This window comes from Barbus barbus (assembly GCF_936440315.1).
Source record: "Barbus barbus genome assembly, chromosome: 47".
NCBI classification, from domain to species: Eukaryota; Metazoa; Chordata; class Actinopteri; order Cypriniformes; family Cyprinidae; genus Barbus; species Barbus barbus.
This window is the reverse complement of record NC_136725.1, coordinates 2,169,945-2,191,502: the sequence shown is the minus strand read 5'-3', so window position 1 is coordinate 2,191,502 and position 21,558 is coordinate 2,169,945. Positions and strand designations below refer to the sequence as shown.

The 21,558-nt window shown below is 38.4% G+C and overlaps 2 protein-coding genes across 9 annotated transcripts in view; one reads left to right on the top strand and one right to left on the bottom strand.

Annotated features, from left to right (window-relative positions):
- LOC306865901 (inositol hexakisphosphate and diphosphoinositol-pentakisphosphate kinase 2-like) overlaps window positions 1-728 on the bottom strand; it is a 71,895-nt gene extending 71,167 nt beyond the window's left edge. For 4 of the 5 annotated variants that reach the window (XM_079410730.1, XM_079410731.1, XM_079410732.1 and 1 more), the window contains exon 1: window positions 403-717. The gene's annotated coding sequence lies outside the window, so the exon portion shown is untranslated. Of the gene's footprint in view, window positions 1-402 lie in introns of all 5 variants that reach the window. The other variant, XM_079410734.1, reaches the window with a different exon arrangement.
- A 5,948-nt stretch (window positions 729-6,676) lies between these two features.
- Window positions 6,677-21,558, top strand: part of ddx4 (DEAD (Asp-Glu-Ala-Asp) box polypeptide 4) — a 33,775-nt gene continuing 18,893 nt past the window's right edge. Inside the window, exons 1-7 of one of the 4 annotated variants that reach the window (XM_079411311.1) lie at window positions 6,677-6,977; window positions 7,400-7,462; window positions 7,949-7,979; window positions 13,020-13,067; window positions 13,629-13,661; window positions 16,505-16,558; window positions 17,634-17,690. In XM_079411311.1, the coding sequence (XP_079267437.1) occupies window positions 7,436-7,462; window positions 7,949-7,979; window positions 13,020-13,067; window positions 13,629-13,661; window positions 16,505-16,558; window positions 17,634-17,690 (250 nt within the window). In that variant the 5' untranslated portion in view covers window positions 6,677-6,977; window positions 7,400-7,435. Of the gene's footprint in view, window positions 6,978-7,399; window positions 7,463-7,948; window positions 7,980-13,019; window positions 13,068-13,628; window positions 13,662-16,489; window positions 16,559-17,633; window positions 17,691-21,558 lie in introns of all 4 variants that reach the window. The other 3 variants (XM_079411312.1, XM_079411313.1, XM_079411310.1) reach the window with 3 other exon arrangements.

The window sequence follows — 21,558 nt, the reverse complement described above, 5'->3', positions numbered from 1 at the left end:
ACAACGCATGATACACACACACACACACACACACACAACGCATGACACACACACACACACCAGAGAAAACGGAACCGATGCCTTATTCCTCACACAGCACTAAACAAATAACATAAGCATCAAATAACAGCATCATAAACACCATCATGTACTTGAAGTTAATTCATTTTAAAGAACGAATATTACAGAAGCTTCATTTGACTGCATCGAAATTGTTACGTAAGTTGCATTTCTTTGATTCTCTTTGTTAGATTAAATATCTGCTTGATCAGTCAAATCAACAGCATGTGTGCAGTAGTGTGATTATCAGTCTCACTTTTAGCAGCTAATGACTCTTCCTGCACAAACACAACACGTGCATGATGCTAGAGCTGATAAACAGCGAATACTTTGTAGTCTTACCTGCTCTGAAGAGACGGAAGTGAAGCCGAAAGCTGTGGGCTGCTGTGTTAGCTGTTCACACACACACAAATACTTAATGAGGAGAGCTAACATTAGCATACAAGCTAAAAGCACCAGCAGCAAACATCATCCTCATCCTTCAGCTAACGGGCACAAACACACACGATCTCATTCTGATCTTCTGCAGGCCTCTGCGATTCTCCACCAGGGAAGTATTACACCCATCTGGATGACTGACAGCTGCAGGAATGCACTCAAGTTTAGCTTTAAAACCAGAAAACAGCAGTCAGAGCGGCGTGACGTCACCGCGAGGGCGGGGCCACGGCGAAGGTGTGAATCACTGGCCGCTTTCAAAGGGGGTTATTTATTTTATTTATTTTAAACTTTATTGTATAATGTAAACTTTACAATCATAAATGGCCTGGTACAAAATGCAAAATTTCTTAATCAGCCAACAGATAAGCATGGTAAATGAGTCTAGAAATGCATTGCATTTTTGTAAGACAAATTCTGCCAATAACAGAAATATCTCATTGAGACCACGAGTTTAAACAGGACTTCCAACCCCAACTGAAAGAAACGTGATTCTTGACTTTCACATACGGTAGAATTATATTAAAATGTTTCAAGGGTTATTTAAAAATATTTAAAAAAGAGTACTTTGCCGAACAAAAACATTTAGAGATATGACGACAAAGAAAAATACCAAATAAAGCATAATCATTGTTGTTGCAGTTGCTGTACAGTTAACAACAATGTGATAATGAAAGTTCAGAATTGACTTCAAAAATGTGCATAATCAGGAGCATGAAATATTGTAGATAATAGAGTATGCTGGCCCTCGCGGAGCTTAGACTGTAACTTTCCGCTTGTTCAGGTGTGACTGGTTGGAGCTGAACTCTGCAGGAAAGTAGACCTAGACGGACAAAGTTAAGAACCCCTGTCGTGGGGAAATTATTTAACAAAACTCAAGGGCCAGGTGCCCAATTAAAGGGACCACTAATCACCATAAGGATGTCAAACAGACAATTATGATGATTTCAACAGATAATACTTCAAACTACTTTTGTACACATACTATTCTGTATGAAAGAAACAAAGGAAACTGGTTTATAAGCAAATATAATGCTGTTTTTAAAGTTTAAGCATCATTTGGTGAGCTAATATGAGAACGATTTGATTTGATGAGTGTGTTAGGTGTAATGGTCAGTTATCACTTGTAAATTATTTTATTTAACTGAAACTGAAATACTGTCACATTTACTCAGTAACGAGGTATCAGCACTTCTCCCTCAAGAGTACCAGATCACATTACACAGGTATACATGAACTTCATATAAATATTATTCACACTCTTTAGTTATCACAATTTAACACAAACTTTTTTTCCCCTTCTCCAGACAGCTGTTAGAGGAATTGTGCAGATATGAGAAATTTCTGGTTTAAAGACAAACTATTGCCTGCATTTTGCTCCTTGATTGCTGTACCCGTTCTTGAATGACCTAAACATCTTGTGAATACTTTAGAAATATGCAAACGTCTTTCCATTGAAACAAAAACACCATGTTTCACAGTCCACCATATCTTATCAAACACATTTCCCTCTAAACGATTAGCAGACACTGAAAAATTCATGTTTTACTAAATCTTGAATCTTCATGCAAAAACTTTGTCAAACGAATGCTATGTTTATTAAACAGGACTTGTTGTTGGTGAAACGCACTTCACTCTTCTAGGGGTATATAAGGAGTGTTTGGAGAGACAGTCACAGGAGTCACAACACACACGTCTTCAGTGTTTAACCACCGTATCCTAAACCTTATTTAGCCAACACTGGGATGTCAGTTCATAGAGGACACAAGAACAACCGTCACAGGTGTGGGTGCAAGCCAGGGACAGTCGAGGACTGGAGTGCAGGGTTAGACGGGTTTTACTGAAAGTCCAGAAACGACTGCCCCCACAGCACAACAAGCAGAGAACAGCACATGGCCAGGAATGCACCCTACCAAGTGCTCAAAGCCAAGACTGTCACGATTCTGTCAGCCAGCACTAGAAAGAAACTCACAGGAGTGACAACAATACCATAAAACTGTCCTGTAGAGCCATGATTCATGATTCAGCTGCTGTGTCAGTCATGGGGTCACAAATCAAGTCAGAAATCACCTTTTTGACAAATAACAGGCCTATAGGATACAATTTGCATGCTTTATCTGCACAAATGTTTGACAACTTAGTCGGCTTAGCTTAACCAAACTGAACATTTGCTGAAAATGTATTCACCCTCAGGCCATCCAAGATGAGTTAATTCATATATCTGATGAAAGCTCCACACACTGTAAAAAATGATTGCGCCAATTAGTTATCATAACTTAACATTTTGAGTTAAGTTAACTTATCTGGACTGAACTTGTCGAGATAACTCAAATACCAATGTTTCTCTGTGCTGACTTAAAAGAATGAGTCAGATATATCAGTTAACATCACTGCTTCAAACATTTGAGCTTTGAATAGTACGAATACATGAAACTAATTAATATTTTTATGATATCAATACATTTTAAAATGGTATTTGCATGCAATCAACTATTTTTAAATGTTTTTTATGTATTTTATATATTTCTATGCATGCCATTTATAATGTAATGTCCATGAACTGCAAAAAATGTAAATATCAGTGTAATGTTTAAGCTATATCATGATAGAAATGTTGTGTAGGAATTTCTATAATTGTCGGATGACGTCAGAGGATGAAGGTCCTGCTGCAGCAGCGTCATTTCCTCTCTTTAATGATGCAGTGTTCTCGCCTGAGGTTCTCCTCTAAAACCTGCCTCTTATCAGTTTAAACTATGCGGAGGGAGATACAGGTGGCGCCATGACAAGGTTCTCAGTGCACTGGCTGACATCTTGGAGCGGGAGAGGCAGAAAAAGCACCAGACCAGTACAAGGCCGGCGACATCCATTCAGTTCATTAGAGAAGGGGAGAAACCGCCAGCCCCCAAGAAGATAAAAAAGAGCCTCTTGCAAGCAGCACAATCCTGGGAGATGAGGGTGGACCTGGGAAGGAAGCTAGTCTTCCCCCAGGTTGTGCAAACATCGCTGAAGCCGGACGTGGTCTTATGGTCCGAGGAGGCAAGGAAGATAATCTTGATTGAACTGACGGTCCTGTGGGAAGACGGGTGCGAGGAGGCCTATGAGCGGAAAGCCACCAAGTATCAGGACCTCGTTGAGCAGTGCAGGGCCAAAGGGTGGCAGACCTGGCTATTCCCGGTTGAGGTTGGGTGTAGGGGTTTCCCGGCGCAGTCTGTATGGAAGTCACTCACAGCTCTGGGTATAGCAGGAAGGGAGAGGAAGGCAGTTGTTCGTAGGTTGGCTGAGGCAGCAGAGAGAGCGTCTTGCTGGCTCTGGAGTAGGAGGGAGGAGTTGAGCTGGGGGCCAGGAGGAGGTGGGCAGTGACTGGCCATCACTGCCGACCCGTCAACTGGAGGGTGTTGTGGTCCAGGGTCGAAACACCCCGTGAAAGTTGGATGCCACCTGACAACATCTCCTCTTGGCTGAAAGCTAAAGTCATGCAGTACAGCCAATGACTGAGTTAGACAGCATCAGTATAGATGTATCCAATAGTTTCAAATGTGTTTTGGCAGACAATACAAACCAGATTTTCATTCTGTTAATTGAGCCGTGGACCTTCATCTTGGTCAGTTTAAGGTGAGTAATGCAAAATGTTTAATATCTATCATCTTTAATAATATTAATTGCGAATATCAGAACTTTATCCATCGAATTAACTTTACTTAAAAGATATATTTGAATCTGTCATTGAGTCACGACATTTGGTACTCGCTTCTAAGATATTGTTTTAATATATTAAATTTAACGTTAGTCAACTATTTGTAGTATAAACCAGGCCAACGCCTTCAACCAGTTTCGCGCTCAAACATTACTTGAACTTTCTAAGCCAAGTCATGTAACTTAACGCTTTCATATTGAAAATTCAGTACTCAGTGGAAAAATAATTTGCTTTCAAAAATTCGATCCGATCATTAGAAATTTTATTTATTGATTTTTTTTTTTGTCCTACATGACGATGTGTTTGCAGCCACCGCCATTATTCCTGCAGGTGCCTCCTCTCTCCAAAAGCCTTTCTTCTGAAGTGAACTGAGTTAACGCATCAAAATCCCCGTTTTTATTCATTAGCGAAATTTTAGGTGGATTTTATTAACATGTGAGTTCTCTAATTCTGTTGTCTCTTGTTATTTGCAGAATTACACCCGATCTTCCTGTTTCTGTCCAGACTAAGAGGCTTCAGTTCACTGGATGGATTTTCATTGATCTTGGAGGTGATCAGTGTTCTGTGAAGGTGCATGGACTGAAAAATAGACTCCTTTGCAAAACTGTAGTGTCCTAACTGAAAGGTATATGATGTGTGCCTTTTTGTTGTTCATGATTTGGCATGGGGAATTTCTGGTTGTTTTAAAACGACGAATGTTCAATAATTTTTTTCTTGACATGGTACTTAATGCAGTGCCAATTTATGTAACTCAGTATAAAAAATCTTGTTTGATTTTAGACGCTTGTTTTCTGTTTACACAGTATTATTCTTAATGTGCATTACTGTATGTTTATACAGTATGTTAATGTAGTACATTACTGTATGTTTGTTCAGTATTGTTCATGCAGTACATTTTTGTATTTTGCAGTATAGCACTGTATGCTTTATTCAGTATCGCTCATGCAGAACATTACTCTGTATTTTATGCTGTTTTGTTTATGTAATACATCACTGTATGCTTGAAGTATGAGTTAATGAACTGGTTTTAGTGGAAAAATAAAATCCAGATGATTTATCCTCAGTTAAGACAACTTGTTATTTTAAATTGGTTAAACTGATATTGTTCATTGCACATTAGTCTATTCAGCTTTATTCTTAGTTAAGACAACTTAACAATTTAGGTTCCCAAAACGTAATATTTTGAGGCAGCACGAACACTTACTTTTTTAAGTTGAAACAACTACATTTTTTTTACAGTGCAAGTGATTTAACTCTAGTTCATCAATTAACGTCTTGTGAAGTGATCCATCATCAAAATCCATCAAGATGTTTTTCATTTCAAACCGTTGTTGGCTAAAATACAAGTCCTCTATCCCTTACGAAAATTGACCATGGATTTATTGTAGTAAAAGTGTAGTAACCATGTTTAGTTTGGCATATTGATTGACATTTGTATAACCACATATTTACTACAAATACCATGGTTAAACTATGGTTAGTGCAGCAAAACCATGGTTAATTTGTGGTTACCGTGGTTTAACTATAACAACCATGTTTTTTTGGTTTAATTTGTAATAAAACCATTGTTAATTTTCGTAAGGGATTCTTCTCCATAATATTGCTTTCTCCTGTGAAAAAGTAATTTCAACTAAATAGAGAGAGTAATATGCACATATCAAGTGCAAACAGTCCAAAAACAGTTTTAAATATGTTGGTGGATTAGTGAGATCTCGGCAGGGCATGGATATTTTCACTGGAAGAAGAGTTATTATGGATTAGTCGTTTTAGCCAGAAGTGCAGTTTAAAGTTAAAATACATTTAAAAAAAAAATGCTTTTTTTTTTTTTTTTTTTTTTTATAAACACACAGCTTTTCACTTCATAGGATGTACTGGTGACCAAACATCTGGACAGGTGACACAACAACATAACTGCTCTTTAGAATATGCATTTCCTTAATTTATAATACTCTTTCTATCCTAATTATTTTAATAAACAAAAATCCTCATTACATACAACAAGTGCTCTTGGGAGCTGTTTACTCACTCATTTTTAAATAAATGGTGAAGGCAATTGTCAGCAAGTTTTAATTTTGGGTGCGCTGTTCCTTTAAAGCTGTAGTCCTAATTTATTTGCGCTCTGCGTCTTGCAGAAGAAGCCGGAACTACTTCTCTCGGGTGAGTCACGCAGGTATTGGGCTACTCCGCAGCGGTTCCTACCACAACCAGTCTAAAATAGTCCGAATATATACACTTATTATAGGTGTACCGTAGTGATTCAGGATAAGCCAAAAACACACTTGTACTCATTATATAAATTTTGTGAATTATGAACACAAAAAAGTTTTAATCAGCTGTAAGGACTGTTAAATTACTTGAGGACCAATCCCAAAAAAGGTGAGAACAGGTGACAATAACAACAACAACCTAATCAATTTCTCTTAAAAATATGCATTTGCTTAATTTCGTATACATTTTTCCTACCCTAATTATTTTACTTAAATCCTCATTAAACACCACGTGTGCTTATGGGATCGGTTCACTCGTTTAGATTTAAACATGACCGAAAGAGTCGTGGCTTCAGTAATTCGCCCAATCGATTCAGTCCAATAACTCCAAATTATAGGAAAAAGAATCAAACAGATTTGTGAATCGTTTGTCTGATTCATTAAAAAGAATCGGTTCAAAAGCGCGAATCGAACATCACGCAAATTTTCCCGCCCACACGCAGAATAATTGCCTCATTTCTGCTCGGTTTTTCTCGCTAGCGGTTTCTTCACGCGTCTCCCGCCATCAACTTCTGCTAAACGTATGCTTTTTATCTTTATAAGATATACTAATATGATTTAGTTACTCGGTCTTTAGTAATGCGAATGAAAGACACGATTAAAGGGAAAGTTTACTTGTTAGTGTCAAGTATTTAGGAGATAATTGCTAAGATGCCATTTACTGCTGCGGCCCAATTAACGTTAGCCGTTTTTGATTTTAATACTTTAGTTTACATTTAAATGAATGTGTATTACTATAATAACAGAAAGGACGTTATCTGCTCCCTTTGTTAGATATCACGGTGGTTTAACGTAACGTTATATGAGGTTGTCGTCGAAAGAGGGTTAACCTCGTGCAGAAACAATAATGACCGATTAAAACTGAATTTAAATCCATAAAGTTAACAGATAAGCGAATGATTCTGATGTAGGACATGATCGGCATTGTGTTGTTTTCTGGCAGAGTTCTGGAAGATCTTTAATTGCGGTGAATCATCTCATGATGGATGACTGGGAGGAAGATCAGGTAAAGGCCCAGCACTCATCCTCTAATGCGCTCACATTCACTGCACGAACGCAGATGGGGGGTTTGCTTCAATAGTATTGGGAACATTAGTCACTTATTTGTTGTTTCGACATGTATATTGTTTGTGAGACGTGAGTTAATTACGTTACAGTAAGTTTGGCAGGAGTTTCTACGGTTTGCATCCAAAGCGACTTGCACTGCATTCGAGGTATAGATGCGATTTATCGGTTCATAAACTCCTATGACTGGGGGTTTTGCCAGATGTGCAGTGTTCTGTGATAGGAATCAAACCGGTTTAATTTCTTAGTACAGACCTCAGAACCTAAAATGTATGTCAGATAAGGGAGACATCAAGAATGTGTTCTGGATCTGCTTGAAACCCACTGCTTTACAAGTTTGAGCTGTTCGAAATTAAACCAAATAGAATGTCATTAGATATGAATGAGTAATGTTAGTTATTAACTTAATTTGTTCTTCCTTTTACAGGGACCTGTTGTATCCAGCAGTTCAGGTTTTGGTAAGTTGTTCATCACACTTCTTTTAAACTAGCATTTTTTTTATCCGGCTCTTATGATTAGGTTCCGTAGTTTAATTTTAGATGTAATTAGTGAATAACTTTTTTTCAAAACTATCACTTTAGACAAACCATTGGTTTTTAACAAGCTAGATTTTCTTTTGCGTCAAAACCAGCTAAATCCACTTGTGCTTTTTTTGCAAAAACCTCTAAATCCACCTCTTTGGGACAAGACAGTAAATAGTTGAAAGATCACTAAAGATAACTAGAAACCCTGTCTGAATACAGGCAAAAATCCCCCCCCAAAAAAAAAAAAGATTCTCGCAGTATAACCAAAGGGAAGTGGCGTTTAGAGGCTTTTGCCAACAAACCGATATTTCGGAATGGGCTGACGCTGGGATTTAGAGGATTTGAAGCAAAAATATTTGTTGAACATACTATGTGCTGTAAGCATTCGCTCAATGTCATTCTCATTTTTGACGGAGGTGGCGTTTAGCAGCTTTTGCATCTGAATTCTTCATGTATACGTATACACATGGCTTGACATTAAGCATTCTCATGTGGTTGTCCTTGTATAAAAGTATAAAAGTTGCTCTTTTTATTAATTCAGTTATAAATATAATTATTTATTGTGGTTATACAAAACAAATTTAGTTTTAGTTTAATTTTAGTTAGATTTTTCTTTTTTAAATAAAATAATGAAAAAAATAAAGTGTGACAGTTATATTTTAAAATAAAATTAGAAAAAATTATAAAATTAGTCCAATTTAATCAGACAATTAGTATAATAAGACATTTGGGCTGTTGCCAAACAAACGAAATCAATATCAACAAAATTCATCTTTACAATGCAGAGGAAAAGCAGAAACTGCATCTGAAGTGGAATAGATACATTTACCCACTGTTAATGCAGCTCTGAGGGACATGGAATGCTTTAATCTGCAGTTACAAATGAATAAACAATGTTTTGATTCATAAAACGTTAAACTGATATTAGAAATTATTTTAAAAAATTTAAAAATACTGTAAATGTGAAATTAAAACCACCAGTAGGTGGCATCAAGTCACTGTTTATAAGTGAGTCATTGCGATTGAACCTAATCATTAAACAGTTGATTCGTTCAGGAACAAAACACCGTCATGTTGCTCAGAGACGCAAAACAGTGCTGTGGCTGTGTTTGGTATTTTGATGTTGAAATGGCGCAAAAACAAGCAATATGGTGTCTAAAACGGAAGTCCTTAATGTTAACTTGTTTATTGAACTTTTAAAATCACATTTGTACTCATGATGGTTTTTGGAGAGGAAAAAAAATTCAGATCTTCGTGTGAAACTATATGAAATTATATAAATATACATTTTCTGCCCCCATATCTTGAATTTTCTGATCATTCTTCATGCATTGTAATACTGAATCATGCAGTGAAAGAACACTCGCACGTGAGCTAGTCTAACCTAGACGACTTTATGTAATGTATGCGTGCACTCTGTAGATGTGTTTTGTTTGATTCTTGCAATATACTCGTTAAAACAATTACGAAATTATCGCAAACAATATCACACCCCTATAACAAAGGCTATATCATAAAGGCAGTTATTGTTTTTGGTATTGACTTTTTCATAATGTCGAGCCCTTTATTTATTTATTTATTTATATATTTACACACATGCGCATATTTAAACACACCTGAACATGCTAATTGATGTCTTCAGGATCATTAGAAAATTACAGGTAGTTGAGCGGCGGCACATAATATCCGCATTCTGATTGGTCAGATCACCTGTCAATCAAGCTCCCTGCGACCGGTCAATTGATTGTTTTCACGTGATGTCACACCCTTATAGGAACGCCCACCTGGAGGGCAAAACGAAGCTTTGCTCCACTGACGGCCAGCTATTTTTTACACATTGCATTTAGTACTATAGTGTAACGCAGATATTAAAAGGCGAAATTCAGTAAACGCCTTATTGATGTATATTTTGTACAGGCAAACAGATGAACCCAGAATATAAACACAATGTGCAAAGTTTCACATTAAATGGTTTCCCAGAGAAAACTATTACAAGAAAAACACTGAACCATTAAGCGGATTGTGTTCATATTCCGGCCTCATCTGCTTGCCTATGTAAACTATGCATCATTAATGTTTTCTTTTAATATTACTGATTTAAATATATTAAGGCACTTTAAGTGTTTTTACAACGTTTTATCGCACTGATGGAAATATTGACTCTTTCTTCCCACTGGTCGCACTTTTTATATATATATATATATATATATATATATATATATATATATATATATATATATATATATATATACGCACACACACAACATTTGATTAATCAATGCATGCTGATGAACTTTTATCAGTTTATAGTTATATGTAACGAAAGTGTTCAACATTCAACCTGTTCTTTTTCATCAGTATTTGTGATTTTAAATTTTGTGAACAGGAATTCCTTTTCGTGCGCTTTCACTTTCAAATTCGCGATCTTGGTGTCACGTTTTACAAGAAAAGGTAACTGTCTGTTTTGCTTATCTAGATGGATTCATTGTTGTTGTTAATTAAAAACATTCTGGAAGAATACCAGCATGTTCACCTTCTCTGGTTTAAGAAGCGGTCTTTTACTTTAGTTTGAAAACCAAATCCTCCGTTGCGCTCAGTCTGATTAAACCAGTCTCTACCCACGAAGCTTTCGCGCTGAAAGCGCCTCTCTTCACGTGATCAGTGAAATCTGACTCCTGCTACAATGTGCCGCGGCTCTGCAGCACGCGCTGTATGAAGCAGACGCTTTGGAGCAGTGCATGCCATGCACTCGCACAAATGCGACCACGTCAACGGAGTGTCTTTTAGAAAAGTATAGATAGTATTTTCTTTTCATCTTGTCTCTGAATGATGCATATTATAGTGTTCATAAGCGCAGCTCTCCTTTGTTTATAGCGATAACCAAAGAAACGCTGTATCGCTGCTGTTCAATAAGCGCCACCTGCTATTCAGCACATCTGCCGTTTTTCTTTCGTGCAGGTGTTTTATGTAGTGTAGTTTCACAAAACAAGTCAGACCTTTCTGTTTTTGCTTCAAATTAAAAATTATACCATCTTAATTTAGATTAAAAACTACTCATGCTGCATGTATGCTGCATCTTTGTTTGGATCATGATTAAAATGCAGTGGTTGCCTCTATTTTTAAATGGAAAGCGCACAGGCAAAGCATTAGTTTTATATGAAGAGATTTCTTGGTCACTTTATTTGATTTGTGGTTTATTTTAAAATTAAATTTTTCAATTTCACAAAGAAATATGCATTATTTTGTCCAAGCAATAATAAAAGCAGGACACCATTTAATTTACTGTCAGGTAGTTCTGCTCACGAGCCCTGCGGTAGTGTCAGTGTTGCCAGATTTTCATAGAAAAACAACAAAGGACAAGCACAAAAAAGATTGTTTGCTGTTTTATGTCACAAAAAAAAAAAAAATCCGCAACAGACCACTTTGTTAACTCTATAAAGTGCCTATCTTTATGAGCTAAGACCAAACAACATGCCTAAAAGCGCTTGTAAATATGAGGACATGGCAACACTGCAAGACAGCACTCTGTAAAGCAGCCTCCCGAGCATAAACAAAACGTAGCACATCTATCAGCGGTAGTTTAGTTAAAATCAACTGACAAAGAGTCTTTAGCCAAAAAATGGCAGATACCAAACCGCTAAATTCTTCTTCACTTCACAAGATGCCAAAATTTTGCTATGGTTACAAATGCGGGAGTGACTGCCGTTCTGTACACACATGGAACGAAAATTTACGGGACTCTCTCCTGTATTTAAATGCAGTTGTCACTCCTGAAACTTGCAGTGTTTTACATGGCCACCTAGTGGCTGGGTCCTGCTGTTCAGTCTGTATTTCTCACAGCACAAGGAAAAGTGGCTTGGGCTCCTCCGAAACAATCAGAAAATACAAGAGAGAGTTATATGAACACTGTAATGATCTTGTGGCCACCAGTTGAGAACCACTAATGGCTTGTTTCCATCGAGCAGTATGGGTGAGTACAGAGCGTAAGGCTGCTCGTTGGCGAATACATGAGCACAGAGCGCCTGGTAATCGGCGTAGCAAATTTTCAAATGTGCTCTGTCTTTATAAATAAACCGCATACTTGAGTTTTAAACAACTACATTCTCGCCTGAAAAACTCTTAAAACTACATTTCATGACACAATAACAGTAATATTTTGAAAATTACGCGTGTTTTGGGGCCATGACGTTTCACAAGTCCACAAGAACGTATATTGAGAAACGGCTATTGTCTGTGAAAATATAAAATTATAAAATACGCTTATTTTTTTGTTTGCGCACTGATGTAATAATCTGAACACAGCAGAGCGGAACAAGTGAAGGAAAAGCTTTATCCCCTTGTATCACGCAAAAGTGACTATTCTAGTCAACCAATCAAGGTTCTGCAGTGAGTTTAGCTCCACCCTTTTGTTATCCTTTGCTGTGCTAGGTACCCCAATGAAAGGGTACCAAAAAAGTGGTACGGTTTGCTATTTTGGTACCATTCACAAGTTCTGACAATGGAAACGGACATAATTGCGTACCGTACTGTACCCAACCGTACCGCTCAGTGGAAACAAGCCATAACTTACAGACAGAGAAAACTTGTTGCAAATCTGAAAGTGATTGACAATAATATAATTGTTCTAATATATTACAAACCTATATAACTGCCTCACTAATCTAATATTACTTTTTCAAAAGTAAAAAGCTTCAGTGTACTTTTGTCTTTTTTTTCACACTTGCATGTGAAAAATTAAAATATATTTTTTAATGGACTTTTTTTGGTTTGATTGCATTTTACCAGTGTGCAGGCAACTTTGGCTACCTGGTTGACTGTACTTTTTGTTTTATGCACCTGAGCACCTATTGGCTCTTACTTTTTTGAGCGCATAATTTCTGCTTGATTAATATTAATTTTTCAGAATATCTGCAGATTTCAAAGGACTTGAATGTACACTTAGCCTAAATTTCAAATGCACTGTTTTACTTGCAGGTCTGAGCTCTAGAGGTGCAGATGGTGGATTCAAGAGCTTCTATACAGGTCCACTCTCCCATTTTGTACATGCAGTCATTTGTAACTCCTTTTTTCAGACAAAGTAAATATACAGTCATTGACTGACTTTGACAGCAATTCCTACTGTCCTGCAGACTTCGTTTCCAACCCTGCTCCAACACACTGTAGTTATCAAGTAATCCTGAATGCCTTGGTTAGCTGGTTCACGTGTGTTTTATTGAGGTTGGAGATTAAATCTGCAGGATGCTAGGTTTCCAGCAGCAGGATTGTAGAACCCTTCTATAGCATTTGAGTTGCAGCTCTGGACTAGAAATATTAGATGCTAACTTTTGTTTTATGCTCATTAAGCTGCTGCTTTTAGACAGCCTGCTTTAGTCTCCTCTTAATTCAGTCCTAACACATGCAGATTCTGTCTCTAAATTCCACTACCTAAAGTAAATCCAGTAACAATTCATTTTGCACTTCTGTAAATTACTGAAGGATATGTACAGAATGTGGTTAATCATTCTGTAGAAGAGTGGCAACTGTTTAGTTGCGCTGTGTAAATTGTGTGTGAGTAGCAATTCACAAAATGCTTTTTATTTGTAGGAAGTACAGGAAACGGGAAGGCAAACAATGAAGGTTTGTTTCCATTTTTCTCTAGGGCTGTTTCTATGAATTTGTTCTGCAATCCTGAAGGGAATTTCTGTGTTGCAAGGCTCCAGAACACAACTAAAATTGTCGCAAATGCTACAAAAATGTGCTACAAATGTGCTTTTAAAATTTACCAGGACTGTCAGCTAATTTTAAACAAATGAATTAATTGCACAGATTTCTGTGATCACTATTAATCAAGCGGAGTGTGTAGAAACTGGCCCTGCTGCTGGGTTGTTGCCCTTCTCCGGTCCTGTCCAGCTGTCCTCATGTAACGGCCCATCTCCTGGTATCTGAATGCAAATATAATCAGAATCACTTAGAATGAGTATCAAATTCAATCTAATTTATACTAAATACAGCTCATTGAAACTAGGGTTGGGCCGATAGACGATGCTATCGTCCATCGCCGATGACTGATGGACATCACGATGTTGAGCCGACATCGTGATTCCCCCCCCCCCCCCCCCCCCCCCCCCTCTTCCACAATCCGCCACATCCCAATACAGTGTTCGGAAAGGAAGTTAAGTGTACTACGGAACCCCTAAAGGGAATAAATAGCCTACGAAATGGGAGGATAAAAAATGTGTTTCAATACTTTCTCTCGCAATTAAATCTTTGGGTAATTATACTGTATATAAACTGCGGGCATCAGGGAGCTGCTACCAATATACAGGGCATTGAAACCGCTTTCGAATGCGTGCTCTTTCACTTTTGAGATTCGCGATCATACGGACTCTGTACTACGGAGCAGCAATACCACACATTTTACAAGATTAGATAGTTGTCAGTGGTGCTCAGTATCTGCAAATCATTCGCCATTGTCCTATCAGTCATCTCTCCTTACTCTGTGTATGTGGTAAGTAACTTTCATGTGCTGTAATGTAACGGGCAACCGCTAGCTAGCAGCTAATGTCCCTTTAGTGGCTCCGTAGAACGCGTTTCGTTTTCCATGCCTTTCTGCATACGAATTCATCTAACCCCGCCCCCCGATGTCATTGTTCATCACAATGTTTCACTGTAGACATCGTCCGATTGGCCAATTTGGTAGACATCGCCCAACCCTAATTGAAACAAAGCTCTTCTAAAGTCGTGGCCTAATGGTTAGAGAGTTGGACTCGTGATCCAAAGGTTGTGGGTTCGAGTCTCGGGCCAGCAGGGATTGTAGGTGGGGGGAATGAATGTCCAGCACTCTCTCCACCCTCAATACCACGACTGAGGTGCCCTTGAGCAAGGCACCGAACCCCCAACTGCTCCCCGGGCGCCGCAGCATAAATGCTGCCCACTGCTCCGGGTGTGTGTTCACGGTGTGTGTGTGTTCACTGCTGTGTGTGTGCACGTTGGATGGGTTAAATGCAGAGCACGAATTCCGAGTATGGGTCACCATACTTGGCTGAATGTCACTTCACTTCACTCACTCACTTAAACCACAGCAATTCTGTAATTTGTCAATCTTTTGGCTCCTAATTATGTTTTTGGGAGTCAGTGGTCTCTAGCCCTGTGTTGGTTGTCACAGGTTTATTAGAAGCAATAATTACTTAAGCAATTCACGTTATTAGCGAAAGTAAAACATTTTTATATCAGATTCTAGTGTGATTTGGAATAGAGATTGGCGATATGGGCTTAAAAATATACCACGATAATTTCTGGTATTTATTGCGATTTAATATCAATGACGACAATTCAGGGAATCCACTTATGCATCCACTGAGACAAAAAAAAAATCCAGTGTCTTAAGAGAAGTTATCTTTCCTATTTTTACCCTGGTGATGTGAGCATTACTGAGTACGCTGGTAATGGAGTGACCATTTAATTCATACAGGACACCAGAGGGCGTTCTTGCGCAGAAATTGCACATATGCATTGCAGAAGTAATTGCACTGATGCTCCAGGAAATCCCTAATATGGACAAAGTTATTTAGTTATCGCTGAATAAAAAGCAGATTTGAACTTGTCTCGATGTTAAATTTTAACTGAGGAACCTTGAAGACCATAAACATACAATTGCGACTGTTTTTTCTGTGTTCAAGCAGTCTTGGGTATTTTTATTAGAATGAGGTCTATTTATAATGCAATGCTAGTCGACATAGCCTTCATCACGGTATAAAATAGTATAATTTCTGCCTCATTCTGTGATATGAAACTACATCTGATCAAAGTTATTTCAAACACTCGACTGATGTTATGAAGTTAATTTGGAGAAAAAACATGCCAATAAATGATATCTTTGCTGGACAACAGGTTTGTAAACGGGCTCATACACATGCAAAACTCTGCTGCATTTATTCAAGGCTCAGACCGATTTTTGTCGCACTGTACAGCCCTGACCAAACCAGTTCCAGACAGTTGAAGAAGCTCCTCTTTTAGCAATATATTCCTCAATTTCACGTCCTCCTCCTGCCATGTTGCTCCACACGGTCGCACACAGAAATGTCAACAACTAGGCTTTGTTATTGCGGGAAGGCTAATTCTTATCGTGGGGAGAATCTTATAATATCGCAAACGATTATAAATCGCCCATCCCTAATTGTAAACTATGATTCCTGAAAGGTAATGTAAGGATACAGCTCTAAATCAGATCTAAAGTGTGTCCTTGTTAAATCAAATAAAACACTACGTTTATTCGGCTAACACACTTTATTCCATCCATTGCCTCCTTCACATCAGCTCCCACTTCTACACTCCCTTCCTTCACAACCCCGCCCCTCTCACCGCGCGCGCTCACCTTTGAACCAGCGCATGCGCTAACCTCCTTTTTAACCTGGAAGAACCTTCTTCCAAGTGAACAGGGTAGGGATGAAATAACATGTTAACAGTCCTTGTGTTTGTAGATGTTGATGGCAGCTCATGGAAGACGACTGCTGGTGATGGATTCAGGGGCAGAGGTGAGTAGGTGAACTTTTATTAAATAATTAGAAAGCATAATTACATCAGAGTGTTCCCACAGACAGCGTTTCATCTCTCATTCCTGTTCATGGAGCCCCTACACTGCGCTTATTGAATGTCTCCTACTAGTCAATCAGAAACAAGGACTCAAGAGTCCTGTAGTGTAAATTTTTTTAAAAATTTGTAGTGAAGTTAAATTAACTGACCACATTTCTTTCCAAATGGGACATTGTACGCAAAATTTGTGAAAACTACATATGAATGTTTACAAACAAATCACGATTAACCAAAACACTTTCACATTACATTTAATCCTAAACTAATGACAAATGTTTTTATTTGAGTGATGGAAGGCAAAAGAAAATCACTAACTTTTTTAAAACCAGATTTAGAAACCCATGTTAGTTACACGGAAAGTTTTTGTGAGAAATTTGGATGTGTATAAATGAGTAATTTAACCAATTATTAATGAATGAGAACCATTGACTGTACAGCAGCCCTGATTAGGGAGGTGCAGAACTACATATTTTTAAAATAGTCTTTTAAGGGCATTGCGTAAACAACAAAGAACTACAGATTTAAACTTTGTAAATCTGAGTCCAAAGTTGTTTGTGTACAACTGCTGTAAGCTTATGTACATTGTGTTAGACCAGCATTGGTCAAATTATTTATTTAATTTTAATTAAATCAATAATTAAACAATAATATCCTGGTCAGAGGAGAACTGGCCCCCTGACTGAGCCTGGTTTCTGCCAAGGTTTTTTTTCTCCATTCTGTCACAGAGGGGAGTTTTGGTTCCTTGCCGCTGTCGCCTCTGGCTTCCTCAGTTGGGGACACTTAATTTCTAGTGATTATCATCAATTTGATTTCACAGATACTATTTAAACTAAACTGAGCTAGACAATGACATCACTGAATTCAATAATGCCTTTAACTGAAAATTGAGTGTTTAATCTTATTATACATTACTGACACTCCATCCTCCAATTTGATACGGTTAAGTGCTTTGACACAATCTGTATTGTTAAAAGCGCTATATAAATAAAGGTGACTTGACATTGCTTATGTTTGTAGGAGGCAGGGGAGGATCACGAGGAGGAAGAGGAGGCTTCAGAAATGCCTTCAAATTAGGTGATATTACATTGATCTTTCATTCCCCTCAACTGAAGTCTGATTTTAAGGCTATCGGTCAATTTTTGTTATACTCAAAAAAACTAAACAAAAGCTGCCTCCAAAATACTGATGTAATTTGAAAGCTTTTTTCACTCATTGCAATTAGGGCTGGGAATCTTCAGGCACTTCACGATCCGTTTACAAAACTATTATTCATCTACTTTTTTTTTTCCCCACATAATTCTTCTGGTGTGCAAATACAAATTTACAACTTTACATCTTAACCAAAATTGGAGTTTCTATGTTTTTTGTTTATAGTTGGAATCTCTGTGTCGGTACTGTTACTCAAAAGACAAATGCGTTGAACTCCTTTTTATTTGACCGCATCCATTGCAGTCCACCACAAACAAAATAACATAACACCGGAAGCCCCGAACTCTTTTTACACAAGTCCTTACTTCCTTTGCAAGTACTATATGCAAACTTGCATTCAGAACCCTATGAATATAGTACAGAAGTATTATAATGAATAATGATGACTGAAACTTAACAAACTCCATGTCTTAAAAAATATATATATATAAACAAAATTCAGCACGTGACCTAGGAGCTCTCATTGCAAACAACAAAACATTAACATAAAATAACCAGTTTTTTTTTTTTTTTTTTTTTTTTTAAAGCTCCCATTGTCCTTCACTAAGTGCCTTAAGTAATTGCAGTGGTGATGCCCCCTTTTTTGTAAGGCAGTCTGCAAGTTGTTCTTTTGTATTATACCACAGCACTCGTTCAACCCTTTTTTTTTTTCTTGAATAGGCTCTTTGATGCTGCTAATTTCCAGACGCAGTCTTTTCTCAGCAACTGATTTTGTGGACTTCAGTGCATCAACAAGTGAATGATTGTCAGTTACACAGATTATTGGTATAGCATGTTCAGTGTCACCAGTAGTCAGCTCAGAGAACACTGTGGTCAGAAACATTGCATTGTCAATTCCATCTGACATTGCCAATGTTTCACCAGCCATTGTGCTTCGCACAATCCTCTTAACTCTTTTTGACTGCCAGGAAAGGGGAGAGAACTTCCCATTTTCTCCCATGAGAACAATCAGATGTCCACCTTGAGTTCCCCCATCAGAAAGATTTCCAAATGAGGCATCACTGTATACAACCATCTTGAGAGCACTGTCTTTGCTCAGGTATTGAAAGTTCAGAAATACCTTTGTTTACTTCAGTTTACACACTATTCTGTTTGCTTCATGAATAGTCTGCACAGTTGCAGTTTTTATGTTTGACGCTAAGCTGCTGGCATCAAACATTACATCAGGCCTACTCTGCCTTGCAGCCCAGAGTATTTGGCCTACCTTGGACCTTAGTCGATCTTTTTCCTCCTCACAAAGAGGAGAGTTTTGTTCCACAGCTCGAGAAGGATCCAAGTGTATGGGTTGCATATGTTTAATGTAGTTTTCCTCATGTACCTGCATTTTATTTTCCACAGTCTCAAAGTTTATTCCCACGTAACAGAAACTGTCACACTCCTCACGCCCAACTTAAAACATGGACCTGAGATGAGGTATTACTGTTGTGGAGAAACTTTGTGTGCCTCCCCATATGAAGTCATCTACATGGCAAGCAAGTACCCCAGTCACAGTGCAGTCCTGATCTAGCCAATAGAACACAGTAGGATCTACTTGTGACATTGTTCCTCCTGACCTCATCACAATCTCCTTCACTCTATTATACCAGTAGAGTGAAGCATCAGCCAGACCATACACACACTTTTTAAGCTTCCATAGCTTTCCTTCATTGTTGGCCTCAGGAGGAGGTTTGATATAAAGATCACGGGACAGCTCCATTCCTTGTAGAAATGCAGATTTTATATCCATGGAATTAAGTGTCCACTGTCTTTGACAAATCACTGCAACAAGAAGCCGAAGAGACTCTGAAGCACATGTTGGTGAGTCTTTTTTTTAAATTATGACACCTCTACTTCTTCGAAACCTCTAGCAACAAGACGAGCTTTGGGTACAAGCCCCTTGAGTGTCTCTTTGTAGGTACAAACCCACCTAGTTGAAATGCACTTTTGTCCCTCATCCTTCACTTCCTCAAAGACATGGTTATCTCCAACTCTTTATCTCTTCCTGTTTTGCAAAGTCAAAAGTCACATTGTTTGTTACATACACATCCTCACATACATCAGTGGAGTCAGCGTTAGTAACAGTGGATCCAATCTGAAGATTCTCAACATTCGACATGTCAGTAGACTCTGTACTGCCTGCTACATTAGTGGGCTCAATGAGCAACAGGTTATACCAGTTTTTATATTTACCTGTAGCTTTACCTGCACGTCCTAAGACTTCAGCTGTGCACAAAATACCTTTTACATTATCTCTGTATTGTACAATTTGTCCTTTTTGTAAGCTGACAACAGTTTCCAGTTTAGCACCACTGGGTGTCTCTGTATTGTCACTTGTGTGCTGTTCTGCTTCATTCTGCCCCCTTGTGTCCTCCATTTGCCTCACCTCTTGTTGCACCTCAGTCTCGGTTTCTTCTGTCAACTGTCTCTTACTTTCAGCAAACTCCTGTCCTTGTTCATTGTCTGTGTCATTTTCTACATCAGTCTTTGTGGCATGCTGATCCTCTCTTTCTGTATTCACTTTTCTCAGTCTGAGACTATGTACCCTAATGCAAGTCCCTCCATGTCTCACAAATACCACTGCGCCGTCCTGACCAATGACCCTTCCTGGCCCTTTCCACTCTGGACAATCAACTCTCTTGTAGTACACTTTATCACCCATTTCATATTTCTCATCGGTGTGACGTATTTGCTTCCGTAACGCTCTGTGAATTCTCTCTGAGCACTCTGCTTCTGTAAAAGCCTTTCTTGATGCATGTAAAGCAGAGATGTGTCTTGCTACCCACTTTATCCGAAACTATTAGGATTTCATTCTCATCCTCATTCCTTTTCTCTTCAGCAGTTGCCAAGATCTGCTCACTGCACTTCATGTCTTTAGGGCTACTTTCGTTGTCCATTGTTTACACAGTAGTGACCAGAGCTCGTAAACTCAAGTTCTACAGGTTGATTAAACATTACCGCTCTGTCATTTTTCATGTCTAATACTGTTCCTGCTCTTTTCAAGGAGACTTTGCTTAAGAGCAATGGAATGTCAGCTGGGACAACTTCGGTCTTGATATGTCCATTTTTTGCAGGAATTTTCAACCTTTTGTTGGAATGGACCACTTTTCCATCTCCAAACCTAAATGGTCTATGGCTGTGTTTGTCTTCCTCAAATCTGTTGTCTCCTTTTGACTTAGCTCAGTGATGTAGTGATTTAGCCATTCTTGTCCACACACAGTTCGAGTGCATGCAGTGTCTATTATTGCAGATCCAAAACTTTCAGTCATAAGGATTTCTGCTTCAGAGTGTAATTCTTCAGTAAACAGTGTAATGTTGCAGTCCTCTACATTAGTCTCCCCACAGTCTTCGGTCATTTTGATTTGCTCACCTTTGTGTGGGCAGTCCTTGGCCCAATGGAATGTACTTTGACACTGCACATTTCGATCTGCGGCCGTATCTGTCCAGGGGGTTTGTGCCAGGTAACGGTGTCCTTTGTTGGTCATTCTGGAGCCATGACTTGCCTCTCCGTCGCCTCTGTTCTGTTACATATGCCGTTTCCTGGTTGATCCCTACTGTTGAAGCAGATGCGTTTCCTGAGAAAATTCTCTTTAGTGCCAACTTCATTGTCACTAAACTTCAACTTCAAAAGTCAGATCTGCACATGCTGTTAAAGCTAACTGTCGATCTTTCACATCCAAGCATGCAGTGTCCAGCAGCTTAAAAGCTAATACTGCATCAGGAAGCTCCATTTTATACTTGCGCATCCGAGAGCAGC